At 39.3% G+C, this 12,587-nt stretch overlaps 1 protein-coding gene across 1 annotated transcript in view; it reads right to left on the reverse strand.

Annotated features, from left to right (window-relative positions):
• ITGA9 (integrin subunit alpha 9) overlaps positions 1-12,587 on the reverse strand; it is a 222,125-nt gene that overhangs the window by 182,288 nt on the left and 27,250 nt on the right. Inside the window, exons 8-13 of the mRNA XM_005529940.3 lie at positions 11,406-11,474; positions 8,017-8,154; positions 5,252-5,357; positions 3,729-3,823; positions 807-897; positions 262-307 (exon numbers count right to left, since the gene is read on the reverse strand). Of these exons, the coding sequence (XP_005529997.2) occupies positions 262-307; positions 807-897; positions 3,729-3,823; positions 5,252-5,357; positions 8,017-8,154; positions 11,406-11,474 (545 nt within the window). The remainder of the gene's footprint in view (positions 1-261; positions 308-806; positions 898-3,728; positions 3,824-5,251; positions 5,358-8,016; positions 8,155-11,405; positions 11,475-12,587) is intronic.

The raw sequence follows: 12,587 nt of genomic DNA on the forward strand, positions 1-12,587 counted from the left end.
TGAGATCAACTCATCTCCTTTCAGCTCTAACCCTTTTTCTTCAAAGACCAGGTATTATTCTGGTATCATCACCCCCCCCACACTATTCTATTTAAATTAGACTGCATTCTTTGACACTATACATGTCTAAGATTTTGCTTAAAAAGTAGTCCAGCTTGCTTCTTCTGGCCACATTAAACTAGGGAGAGAACTGGTCTTAGACCACAGAAGATATAAACAGAAAACAGAAGAAGACAACATTGAATTAAAAAGACATCTCACCTGAGAAGTACCACATTGTCTGAAAGGAAGGCTCCAACAGTCATGTCTGAAATGTTTGCAACATTGAGGCAGTTACAAAGGAGGCATAAAATCCAGTTCTCTCAAATCTGTTGCTAAATCACAGAGCATGAATCTAAAAAAGGCATTTTCTGACTTAGTTTGTCTCTTATATCATTATGTTGGAACTGAAGGATTAGTTCTGTGATGTTCACTTCTGCTTTGTTGTTTGATTTTTATTACTGCTATTATATTATTGTCTACTTTTTGGATTCCTTAAAGATTGCCATCCTGACAGAGCAAGATTAAAACCTTGGCCAGATACTGAACTCTCAATCATTTTGACAGTTCAAATACTTGAATTAGGCAATCACCTAAAATTTTTATCAGGAGTTTTGAGTAGCAGAAGGGAAACGGAAAAAGCAGCTCAGTTTCACTGACCACCTGCAATGGCAGGAACTAGCAGCCTGAAAACAGCCATCTCTGCTGTTTTCTCAGACTGCTGATGTATTTTCCTGATGCTCTCACTGCCAGAGTAGCCAACATACCTGGATAACCATTACTATCCATATCAACTCCCCCTGATATGGACTGGCCAAACATACGCAGCTTTGGGTTTATTGTTTGCCCAGACAGCTTCTGCAGTAGAGAACACAGAAGTGAAATTAGTCATTAACACAAAAAATCCTCTAAAAAAAAAACCTTACCAGAACAAAAAAATCCCAAAACATTTGAGCATGATTTTCATGGCCACTGAGTCTCTCTTCTGTGGGCTGGAAGTGCTACACACCTGCTGCCTTGCACTTCACCCACACAGCCCTAACAGGAAGACTGTGGACTGCCCTTTTGCTCCCGGCTAGTAGGAGACCAGTGTTGACTCGGACTAAAATCCCACACCTGCATTACAATACTCATGCAGACCCAATCAAAATAAGGAACACATCAAATAGATTTCTGCATGAGGAAAAAATATAACTGCACCCAACAGATTATTTTTTTTTATTACCTTAATTTCTGTGAATAAAACTATTAAGGAGCATCTTGACAATATTAATGATTAGTTAAAACAAAAAATCATGCACAACCATTTATTTTCAACACATTTGCCAGCATACTCAAAGACAAAATGATTAATTCTCATCCCACTTGGAAATTCTGGTTTCCATCACCTATTACAGAGTATTTCCTGTAAGTCTGGAAGTTGTATTTCATTTCTGCCTCTCCAACACGAAGATTAATTAACTTCTAATACAGTTTCTTTCTTTTTTTAGTTACTAACACAGAACTTCCTCTAAATGATTTGCATTGCAAATACCTTCATCTGAAGCAAATTAACATATCAAAATCTCTTTTTCTAAGAAGGCAATCAGAAGTGCCCCAGCTTTCAATCATTCTGCCGGGCCACCAATACAAGACCTGAACTCAAATCAACTTCTGACTACAGAAGTTACAGATAGAGGAAACCATGAAGTAATTTTAAGTCTGTTGGAGGTATTTCACTGTTTGCAACATGTTTTCCTGGCCCTCCCATAAAAGAATATAATACTGGACAAAAGATCAGGCAGAAAATTTATGGAAAAAAAGCCTAGTTGAAAGTCAGATATCCTGACAGTTAGTTTAAAGGGAAAAAGAGTGCTCCTCTGAGTACAGATCTCTTTTTCTACTCGTGGGCAGGTAAGCTTAAGACAACTGGAAGTAACTTCATCCCCACATTACACTCGCATTTCATCTTTGGGGGTCCCAGTTAGGGTGGTAAATCCCACCTGCAAACACCTAAAAGACATCTGTGGGTTCTTTCAGCCTACAAGACAGACGAATAATGCTGTTTTAAGTACCATAAATTAAAATAGCAGGACACAAAGCCAAGTCAGCTGCTTCTGCTAAATAGATGCCACTGAAGCTGCTGAAGGGACATCAGAGAATGAAAATTACCAGCACTTTAAGTGATGAAAGCAGGAGGACGGAGGAGGAAGAGCTAACAAAATGAACAGGGTGAACCCCACCTTCTCCACCTCTCATAGCTTATTTCAAAGAGGAACTCCACAGCATTAAGATAGATCAGGAACATAGTAATAAGATACAAAATGTCTTTCAAATCCAGGGCAGATAGGTAAAGAGCTGAAGTTGTTACACCATTTCAGCTGCACAGGGGACTTGAACCAGCAGTGTGTGTCTAGTGCACCAGACACTGGGAAATGGCACAGAAACAATGCCTGTAAGCGGTGCCCCCTTGGCTGCCTCAGAACATGGGACAATGATAGGAATGATTTAACAAGAGTCAATGAACACATACTCTACCACACTCTTGAGCTGAGTGTTTTCCTACTGACCAAGTGGAGAGATATGTGCTGTATCTGTCCTCCTCAAAAAATGTAAAATTTTCTCATGAATGAACAAAAAAAAAAAAAACCCTAACTAAAAAAAATCAAACCAAAAAGAAAAAACCAAAAAAATCTAATCCTTTTCAGCAAGATCTGGAAAGCTCTGGGGTTTTCAGAGAAGAACCTCCTAACCAGTGGCTCTTGGCAAAAATCAGGCAGAATCCTCTACATGCCACACATCAGGAATACTTCTAAAATGCACTAGAGTCACTTCCTTTTTTTTTCAAAAGCACTGCATGCCATATACACGGTAAAGGCAGAAGGACTAAACTTTTATAGTCTGTTGAAAGAGTTGCCAATATAACCACTGAACTCTTTAATTCTGTGTAAACGGATTACTATGAAGGATCCCACCCAGCAACAAGACAAAACAACCAGAACTTCAAACACACAGAGGGAGGGAAGAGTCAGGCTTTCAGAACAATGAAATGTGCTAGACAGAGACTAAGAGACACATGTTGGGCAGCATAAGCATAAATTTATCTTCTCTACTGCCTGGCTACAGCAGCTAAATTGCACTGTGTCCTCTCTGCACAAGATACCACAGCATATCCCAAACAAGGTTTTACTTCGTAAGTGGGTATGGGGGATGGCACCTAAGAATGGCCTTCTGACATATTGTCAGATTGCAAGAAGGCCAACAAGGTGGGTAAAAAGGCACAAAAGAACAGTTAATAACTCTTCACTCTCACAAAGTATGCTTCTAAAGGAAGAAAGGGCAACCTCCTGATTTCCCACAGGCCTCTCCATAATTTGCACGCCCAACCTTTCCAGGGTTTTAATTTCTCCTTTGCATTAGTACTATCCCTAAAAACTAACACTCAACTTTTAAGACCTTGTTTGTTTCAAGAAGATATAGCTGACAGCTGTAACAAAAGACAGTAAAAAATACCTCCTGACTAACATAATTTTACTTTTCAGCACAGATACAGACCAACTTTGGGAGAAGCCATCTTTAAACCAGGACTGAGAAAAGGATGTAGGGCTATGACAAGGTTACCTATTAAGGGACCCTTTAGTATGGCTTATTTCTGCAGGTCCTGGAAAAGTGGCTTTCAGACAGGGAACATAAACAATAGTGTCACATACCATAGAGTACTGAGGTATAATACCACTGGCATCCCCATGGTAAATGTACACTGCTCCTATGTAGTTATCCTCCTTAGGCGCTCCAATGGCAACATCTGTAAAACAGCACAGATTTCACAATCCATTCCATTAATCCAGCTTTTCCCTAATTTTAGGATGCAGATTTCCATAGGAAAATAGCTCCCCATGACAAAGATGATCAGCAGCTTATATGAACCTGAGTAGAAGGAACTTGGTTGATTTAATTAAGAGCACAAGTTAAGATAAACCTTAAAAATATAGAAACCCAGATGAATTTGTACACATATGTATGTTTCACAGAATCAGATGTTGTGCCTAATTAGAAACATGTTCTGTTATAAAAATGTGTTTAGCAACCATACTCAAAAAAGTGAATTTAGAATCCTTTCATAACCAAATCTTCAACCCATGAGAACATCAGCTTTGTGAACCAAGACAAGACTGGAGAAATATTTACTGTAGCAGTACATTAAGATTGGTTGAAAATCCAATCACAAATAAGCTGGGTATATTAAATGGATAGGAAAGAATTAAAAGTCTACTTCTAAGAGTGAATTTTCAAATTACAATTGATCCAATTTAACTGCAAACTCCTACAGAAAGCATGATCCCACCTCCCATTCTCCTCTCCTACTTGGATCTAGTGACTGTGCTATCTGCTAAAATTAAGCTTTTCATAATTGCTTTGTACCCACTGATGGAGTGGACTAATTCAACTCCCTCTGCAGTCTCACCATTACCATGATTGACTATAAATATTAGCAAGAACACACAAGCATGTCCAGATGCAGAGGAAGAGCGTGTTCATGATTTGTGAGGGCAACCTGCAATGAGGCTGGGTTAGGCTTAATGGGATACTGTGTCCTGAGTGGCCTGGAAGAAATAGATCCAGGCACACACTAAGTTAGCCTTTGTTTAGAAGCCCTTAATCTGCACTTCCAGAAACCAGGGCAGAAAAAGAGCATCGATGTTTTGTTCTCACCTACTACTCTCACAGCATGGGGTCTCACACTGAGAATCCTGAGAACAGAGCACAGGGAGAACAAAGCAAAAGAGAGAAATTAATAGATTATGTGCTATCAGGAGTGACAAGCTACTTCTGAATTACAGTTCTTGATAAGAAATGAGATTATGTCAATGAAATCAGAAAGACTTGGAACATAGGGAAATGGGCAAGAAGAAAGAAGTCAGACATAGGTTTCTGTTTTGTTCAGGGTGAGCTTATCTAAAGCCTTTTATAAGACATACAGGAAGAAGAAAATTCAACAGCAAGGAGAGCAAAGCAATGTTACTGTGACCTGCACAGACAAACTAAACCAACATCAAGGACAGTCAGCTACAAAATGCTTTAGCACACAAATCCTACACAAGCAGATCTATCCTTAGGTTGAACCCAGATGCTAGTCAGGCCTGGAAAAGCAATGCATGCCATGCAAGACTGACAGTGTCACCAGCGTTGCTCACACTTATGGAGAAAGGGCCATGGAGGAAGTTGCACTGACCTGGGAAGCCATCGTCATCAATATCGCCAAGGGCAGCCATGCTCTCCCCAAAGTGTGCATTATAGGCACCGTCACCGCCCAGGGTGAGCTGCTCTTCCAGCACTCCCTAGCAAGCAAGAAACAAAACAGGGTCAAGGAAATGGTGGAAGCCCTGGATGAGGTAAGCCTTCCCCATGGAAGCTGCCTATGTGCTGTGGGAATTACCTGGGGCAGAGCTGCAGTCTGCTTCTTGCTTTCATTGCAATGAGATTACCCAGGCTCTAGAAATCAAATTTACTTGTGTTTTAAACGTTCTGGATTTTAGTTTTACAGGGGGAAGGGAAGACAAAAGGACTGCATGACTAAACCAAAATACTAAATTAACTAAACAGTAACTCAGAGATGTAATTACATGCAGTCACAGGGATTGGTGAATCATGAAAATTTACAGATGCCTAAAACATAACAGCCCAGAGTTTGCTCTACTGGCAGATTACATCCAAGGACCAAAATCCTCAGTCCGAGTTGATTCAGCTAAACTCCAGCAAGCTGAGGAATATTTTTCCCTAAGCAAAGAACATTTGATAATTGGATTTGAAACCATTTTAAGTACAGGACAGAAGGATTAAAGCAAAGTCCTCCAAAAGCCTCCTTAAATTAAGAATAAGGAAATGTATTTAATGAAATAGAGACTGAGAAAAGTTGAAAATTAAGTAGCTTTGTACTACTATGCTGTGAGAAGCCTTATATGGCACTGGTATTTCTTGCCCACCCACCTTTTGGTCAGTTACTCAAGTTTTATTTTCTTGCAGTCTTCCCTTCAGAGGAAAGGAACATTTCCCCAGGAAAAAAAAATTTAGTTATACAGTCTAAGTCTGTACCCACCTCAGGGTTGTTTTGGTTTTGTTTCCTTTGTGAATGAGAACAAGCTACCCTCTGGAACATGTACTAAAGTCTTTTACTTAGCTGCAAGGCATTGCTGACTTTAAGAAAATCCCACATAATGAAATAGAAACACAACAGAGAGAAGACAGGCAGGCCTGTGTGTGTGCCTGCATTCTTTGCAGTTCTCACAGCAAAGGCCAAAATACAAGCATTTTAAATGTAGCATCACTATGCATGCTTGTTTTATAACACAATTTTCACTGATCCTCTGCAACAACCTCTTAAGCAATGGTGCTTGCAGAATGAAACTGATGCCATGATGATTTTTTGCCTTTTCTTCTAAATATCTTTTATGTATCCTCAGTGCTCTTAACATACATACTTGTAATTCCTTAAGTCCAATAACTTAGCATAGTCCTAATATTCTGTTAGGGCAGGAGACCAGACATCCCAGAGGCCTCACAGCTGGAGGCCAGAAAGCTCTACACTATCTTGAGAAAGCAAGGTCCTCTTTAAAATACATCCCGTAAATTAAGCTTAGGCCCATCCAGGGGGGAATTCTTCAGGGTGAGTGATGATTGGTAATAGGGTGATGATATCACACTATTCATTCAAGCCTCTCATTGGGGCATCCTTGTTAGATATGCTAATTTGTAAGGATTGTAAATTGTACACATGATCTATCAGGTGTGTGCATGGCAGCGCATCCCACCTTGGCAAAGCGGTGCACCATAAAGACCCTTATTAAATACTGAGATAAAACCCTTTATCCCTTAATCATGTCTTGCTCTTAATTTTTAGGACCAAGGAAAAGGCATCAAAATAAAGTTTAAAATGTCCACTGCCCAAAATAAAGCTCACAATCCTGCAAGCCATTGCTTGTGCAACTAATTGTAACACTCCCAGCACAGGAGTATAAGAAACTCACACTAGCTTCTTGACTATTCTATAGAAGATAAACATTAACTTATGTATACTCTCACTGTGAGCAGGAAATGCTGGCTATCTTTTTGGCATTCTGGACCCTATCCTGAGGACCCAACAGCAACACTGCAACATAAAAGGTGGAATCTCCTGTGGAAAAAGCTGAAGAAGTAAAGCTCAATTATAAGAGCAGTAATAAAAAATAAAATAACAGCAAAAATTTAGGAGACTTCTCAAGTCTCCTAAATCCTAGGACTTCTGGTGAATTTGAAGTCTAGAATAAATAAACTCCAAGTTCACTAAATATAAGCCAATTTAATTTTAGTCCATATCAGCTCTTCCTTTAAGATAGCAGCTTTAGGACCTGAATATTAAATATTTAATAGTATGTAAACAACCATCATTTTCCTATAAATAAAATATAAGAATGGGCTTGGTTAGCCAATGCAACAAAGTTCAGGCTTTTCCAAAACCTCTTGTTAGGTCATGTGAAATCCAACACTACCAGCTGATAACTTCCCCTAAAATCTCTATATGGGGTATAATGTAAAAGTAACACAAATTCAATCTCTGCCTTCTCTCCTCTTCCTCAATCCTCGAACATTTGTTTTTAAATTGTGTTTTAGGTTTTAGTGACCACCCAAAAGACAATGGAAACTCAGTCAAAGCTGCTGACTCTTACTTGGTTTTGGCATCAAATCCACATAAAACCACAAATGCCACCAAGTTTCAACATACAACCAGTCACTTTCTCAGATCTCCTTGAAAGATTTACAGGTCTGTCATGAATATGGGCGGGCATCCGGCAAACTATGATACCAGATGAGCCTTCCTGTGACCTCATGCTTTGCTAGAGCAAAGCCCCCACTTATTTGAGACACTGAGTTTCACCATGCAGTGCCGGAAGGACATAAGCACTACCTTGCCAGGGACCCACATCCTCATCCCTTACCAAGTCAACTCCTGTACATACTCACATTTCCTCTGTTGATGTAGACTGTGACTTGACCCTCATCTCTGATCTCAGAAAACATAGGTGCTCCAACCAGCAGGTCTGACAACCCATCAGAATTCAGGTCAACTGCACATAAGGAGGAGCCAAAGTAAGAGCCCATCTGTAACCAAGTTGAGTCACAACAAAGCATTCAGTATCTGCCCACACACAGAAGGAAATCATATAAGCGTGGTTTTTGTTTCATCTGGTTATTCTTTTAATTTCACAAGATGACTTGCTGCTTTATCACTCACAAGCACTCCTGGAGAGAAAGCTTTAAGAATAATTCTGGCAGAAATTAAAACACTTTACTGTAACAATGCATCAAGCCTGGATGTTGATGTTAAAACAGAATAGAAGTTATACTCTGAGACATACTTAAGTGAGACACTTTAAGAGCTTTCTTAGAGTAGCTTTCGCTTGTCAAAGGCTTAAAACTAGGAAGGGGTGAAATGAGTTTCCCAACCAGACCTGGACAGTGATTATTCATGCCCAGTGCCAAACTTCCTTGAAGTTTGGTACCACAGATGATCTGGCGACACCTTACAGAAATAATGAAAGAAAAAAAGAAAAATAGGAAAAGGCCATGAAAATAGGTATCTAAAACTACAACTTGATTGAACTTCCTCTGTTCTATTTGTATTTATTTGCATCAATCACTGTCAAAGGGCGCACTGGTTGTCGGTCTTAATCATTGCCTTTCCTCTCATGTACAGGCAGGTAAGTTGATACAGAAACAAAGACTTTCAGTAAAAGCTTCTCAGTTGATACAGAACAAATGTTCTGTAAACCACTTTCAATCTCCACTAATTATCGCTCGATAATCTTAATTGCTTAAAATAAAGAAATACAATAATTTCACTTTTTTTTATGTGGGTGAACATTGAAGACTATTTCCCAACTGGCACCCACATTATAAATTTTAAAACACATTTAAACACAAGAAGGAAACCAAAAGCAAGAATGATATTTCACCCTTATTTCCTTCACTTCTGCTAAGGTAACACAAGACATACTCTTTGAAACCAACTACAAACTATAGCCTCAAAATTAAAAGCTGATTCAGCAGGAAACAGGGAAAGATACCACTTCATATTTGAAATAGAGTGATGTTTCCTACTAAGTAGGAAAAACTGATGTTAAAGAAATAATTATTTATGTTCTTGAATGCTTTTACATTCCTCACAGCAGATCTCTGACCTACAGTCTTCTGTGCCTGTAAGTTAACATGCATTAACCAAAAGTATTGGGCATGCTAGAAGATGGGCAGCAGCAACTCTATTCTGTGCAGCCTGTAAGATTTAACAGTTTCTAAATATATAATGCAATGGTGATTGAAGAATAGCATTTCAGTTTGTTAATGCAGACCTTTGTGCTTGTGTGGGTTTAAAGTCAGACCTCAAATATGATTTGATTCCAGTTATTTTGTAGCTTAAGTTCCCCTGTGGATTTTTTGTTTATTTTTTTACTCCACAAAGGTTTTAAAAGAAATTTCTCATGGGTAAATTTCTCATGGGTAAGGAACAAAAGTTATGAAAAGCATTTTATTATGTATTCAGGCAGTTTTCAGGAAAAAGCTATTATTTACTTAACTGCTACATGGTATGTCTGCAGCATGGGTGAGTTCACAGCACTCACAGTTCAGGGAAGAACCTGAAGTTTGCACACTTGACATTTGTAACAAGGTATTGAATTTTCCTTTTTCTTGTCTGCATTTGATTTCCTACTTCAGCCTCCACTAATAAGAAAGGAAGGAAGAAACTGGCCTGCTGTTCACATCTGTCTACCAAGAATGTCAGAACAATGAACTTTCACACCACTGGGGAGGATGTAGCATTTTGTGAAAGCTCATTTCCAAACAGTGCTCATTGCTGAGCAGGTCTGGTTTTGCTTCTACCAAACAAAACAAAAATAAACAACCAAACAGAAAAGGTGATTTAGTACAGCCTTCTTTTAAAATAAAATTCTCATTTGTATTTTAGAGAATTTGTAGAAGAAGATGCTAATGAAAAAGAACCCTAGAAGTACTTGAATTATGTAAATACTTGATTAGTTAAGTTACAATTCAAATGAAAAGGGAAAGGTTTTGGCTAAGACCTGGAAACTTCCTGATGGCTTTGTTTATTAGGTTGAGGAATAGTCAGGAGCACATCCTTAGGGACATTTAAAACTCGACAGGGAAAGAAATTAACAGGAAGCAATCAAATACAGGAGATGCCCTGGATGAACTGGGAGGTCTTTTCCTTTCAAGATGTCTGTAATTCTGCCAGTGCAGAAAAAGTAAAATTTTGGAGGAGGCCCTAAAATACAAGTCACACTACCCACCTACACATTCTTGTAGTTTATTTCATTAAATTTATTTCATTAAGTTCAGTAAATTAACATCCCTATTCCAGGCAAGTTTTTAAATACTGCAACTGTGTCTTGCTGGGGAAAAAAAAAAAAAACAAGATATAGTAACACTCTGAACCTGAGGATACAGGCAAACACTTTGGGTCTTCCTGAGAGCAGCAGGTCTTACCAGAGCCAAAAGCCTCCAGAAACCTTTTTTTTTTATTATTTCTTCTCCTTCCATAAGAACAGGAGACTCCAGATAAGAGGTATCATTTCATCACTGAGTTACACCCAAATTAAACATTTTTGCTGTTACCTATTGCTACACATACTGTCCATTTAGTTTCTTCCGCAACACAGCTCCAGTAAGCCCCCAAATGAAGAACACACACTGTTCCTCATTCAAACACAACACCACACTACGGAAGCTAGATCTCACTAGCATTCACTAAATTTCATGGAGGGGGAGGGCAGCTCAGCTTTAAGACATCAGTGTCAAGAACAGAACTCAAGACTGCTTTATAGTGGGAAGGGGGAAATCATCATCTGTCATCGTCATCATCAATGAAACTGTTCCTCCACAATACAGTGTAACTGCAATATCCCCCTCGTCACAGCACAGGAAAACAGATTGGAGCTTTGCCAATTAAGCTAAACTCCAGGTTACCCACATCTCCCAGTAACATCTACTAAGAGGAAATCTCTGCATCTAGGCTCACCTGGTGCCCCATGTCCCACATCTCAGAGTTACTGCTACAGTCACATAAAACGAAAGAGAACCACTACTACAATTTCCAGCAAGACCTTTCATTTCAGTCACATGGGCATTGAGCAGACATTGCAGTCATGACTGCTACAGAAGAAATGGCATACAGCTGATCTGTAAAACAGGTTCAGATCTTCTGGGAGGATAAGAAGAAACAGGGTTTGCTGGACAAACTATGAAGGAGTGGAATGAAAATGATGCTCCAGGATGACTCTGCCATTATTTCCCCCCCTCTACCTCTTAATAGAAAACACACATATATAAATGCTCACCTTTTTTCCTGAAGCCTGAAAAATCTTTATTAGAGAGCCTGACTGTCTGTCCGTTCTGAAAATATAAACCTGAAAGGTGAAAAAAGAAAAAAAGTTAACCAATACTAACTATGAAGCACTTGTGCTTTCTAAATAATATCTAAATCAGGATCATGGCTATTGCCAGGATCCAACGTCATGACCACTTTACTGGTCAGTCTTATTTTAAAAGATGACACAGAGTTCTCCACTGTCCTGAAAAGTCACAGGCTTGTCCTAAGAAACACTTTAATATTATCTTGTTGCCTACTTTTTTTGGTACACCAATGTATGTGCACATGTGTGCATTTAAAAGCACCTAGCCAAACAACTTCCCAACTCTCAAACAAGTGGCATCTGGAGACCGTCTGGAAATAAGTAGGGCAAAAGACTGAGAATGCATAAGCCTGCTCCCCTTCCCTCATCTAGCATTCCCTTATCAAGAAAATGTGCCTGCACGTACTGCACTGCAAACTTCATGATGCTTTAGCAACAGTCAGAGTAGAAATCCCAATCTGACCACCAACAACATTTCCACTCTGTCTGGAATAATTTTGAAATCAGAAAACTATTCAAACACAGCCTACTCATTTCCACAGGAGAAACCATTTAATCTGGAATCCTCAGGGATAAAAGAAAGGGATTCCCTTCAACAGAAAGGCTGTCTCAGTCAGTCTTTGAGATTCCTGTGGCATTTGACAGGTTCCCTCCAAGCAGGTGCTCACACAGTTTGTAGGACAGAGGATCCCTTACTTCCAAGGCCATGTGGCAGAGCCAAGCACTGGACATAGTTGAATGTGTGGTGAATTATTTTTTGAGTTATTACAGGTGGTGAGACAGAGTTCAAAGCTGCCTTCAGTCAAGAACACAGCATAGGTTTACTGTGGACAATTGCCCTATATACACAGGACTCCCTAGCTTTCGCAGTGGCATGTTTAGCAGCAGCAGCATGTTGTCAGGTGTCTCAACTCTAAACCCAGTCTTAAACAATGACACTCTTTGTGACTTTGGAGAAATGACCCAGTCTCATTAAGAATTTTGGCTTTAACTTAAGTGAAAGGTGTGATAATGCTAATCACTTTCTATCAGAGAAGTGGAAAAGATCATCTTATTAGAGTGTTTGGAAAGCACAACAGGACTGCTCAATGTAATGTTCTGTACTCA

This window comes from Pseudopodoces humilis, chromosome 1 (assembly GCF_049639895.1).
Source record: "Pseudopodoces humilis isolate 2021_Gansu_Grassland_sample_001 chromosome 1, ASM4963989v1, whole genome shotgun sequence".
Lineage (NCBI taxonomy): Eukaryota > Metazoa > Chordata > Aves > Passeriformes > Paridae > Pseudopodoces > Pseudopodoces humilis.